Below are 1,493 nucleotides of genomic sequence, written 5' to 3'. Positions count from 1 at the left end.
GGATGTCCTTGGATTCAATTAAGTACTTTAACAGCCATCTGCAGACATAGGTGCTTGCTACATATTTTGGAACAAACTTTAGCTGCTCGTAAAATTAATACGTCATCGAAAGTAACGATTGACAGGCAAAGCCTAAGTTGCGAATCGCTTAAAAACGGTCTACAAACAGTTTTAATGCTTTAAAAACCCCTCAAACACTAGATCTGTACAAAATTAAAACCTATGTTATAATCAACAGCATTGTTGTTTCTTGAGGCGTCATTAATGTTCGTGTGTGTATTGTAGGAACAACGTCCTTCAAAGAACGACGAACGAGTTTGACTGTGTGATTTTGCCAGTTTCATACCCGCATGAACGATAGGCAGCAGCTTTGGCAAACTTTAATAGTCGCCGTTATTGTTACTGCTGCCATGGAAAGTATAGCTTAATCGTGTTTTGGCACGAGTGAAAAAAACTCGCATATACCGTATTTTCCTAATTTCTGCAAAACGAATGACGTCATCATAAACGTGGCCTCTTCTGCAATTTAAAAAAATCGGCGCCTATGATGCCTATATATATGATAAGATATTATCTCAACATTTTGGTTTAAAAACTGAAACCATTATCAGTGAAAGTTTAACTTCTGACATCAATGAAGAGACAGAAACGTTTGAGATGAATTTCAACAGAAACGTTTGAGATGAAAATCGTACGTACATGGGTGTGGGATCTTATGTTTGTATTGAAACTGAATCTATGTTTTATAAACCAAATATAATTTAATCATAATTATGCATTGGCGAAATACCAACAGAAGATTGTAGAAAAATGTTCATTGCATGATTTACAATTTTGCCACATAAATGTAAAAAGTAATTTGGCATCAAAATAGCAAATTATCTTTGTGTGACAAATTTTAAAATGCCACAGTAAGTTTTGTGGTTTTAGAAATATCATTTTTACCCTTCTTCTGCATAGCTCAAGCACAACATAAACAAAGTCGGAATCTTCGAAAAATCCATGAAAACCAACGACGTTTTCATGCGAGACACTTCGATGTAACGTGATCTCTTGTGCCATTTTATCCTTTTGGTGCGGTTTTACCAAAAGCGCCTGAAACAAGTTTAATTGTAAAGTAAATATAAAGTACCTATTAAACTTTCACAGCATAGTCAGAAGAAAACACAGTAAAACACAAATATTAGAAAGAGTCTATCAGCTTAAACAAGTTTTAATAAAAAAAAAACAAATTTACCTTTGGCACAATTTTTCCTGCAAATATTTTTTTCGTTTCCAAATCCACAATTTCATAGCACTTTGCAAAACCTCCCTTGCCAAGAAAACGTCCTCGCTGGTATTTTTTACCAGTTGAAACATCTTTGAGTATTTCTGGAATCTCTTTCATTGGGATGTCTTTTCGTGACATATTTGTGGTCCTATTTTTGCTGCTATTATGGATATAGTTAATGTACCTTTAAAATCTACATTTGAATAAAATAAAGACATTAAAA

The 1,493-nt window shown here is 33.8% G+C and overlaps 1 protein-coding gene across 1 annotated transcript in view; it reads right to left on the bottom strand.

The window, feature by feature from the left end:
- Positions 1–1,493, bottom strand: part of LOC100177145 (serine/threonine-protein kinase PLK1) — a 7,047-nt gene extending 5,554 nt beyond the window's left edge. The window contains exons 1-2 of the mRNA XM_002126030.5: positions 1,238–1,493; positions 946–1,095 (exon numbers count right to left, since the gene is read on the bottom strand). Of these exons, the coding sequence (XP_002126066.3) occupies positions 946–1,095; positions 1,238–1,408 (321 nt within the window). The 5' untranslated portion in view covers positions 1,409–1,493. The remainder of the gene's footprint in view (positions 1–945; positions 1,096–1,237) is intronic.

Source organism: Ciona intestinalis, chromosome 12, assembly GCF_000224145.3.
Source record: "Ciona intestinalis chromosome 12, KH, whole genome shotgun sequence".
NCBI lineage: Eukaryota > Metazoa > Chordata > Ascidiacea > Phlebobranchia > Cionidae > Ciona > Ciona intestinalis.
Note: the sequence above shows the minus strand (reverse complement) of the source record. Positions and strands in the feature narration are given on the sequence as shown.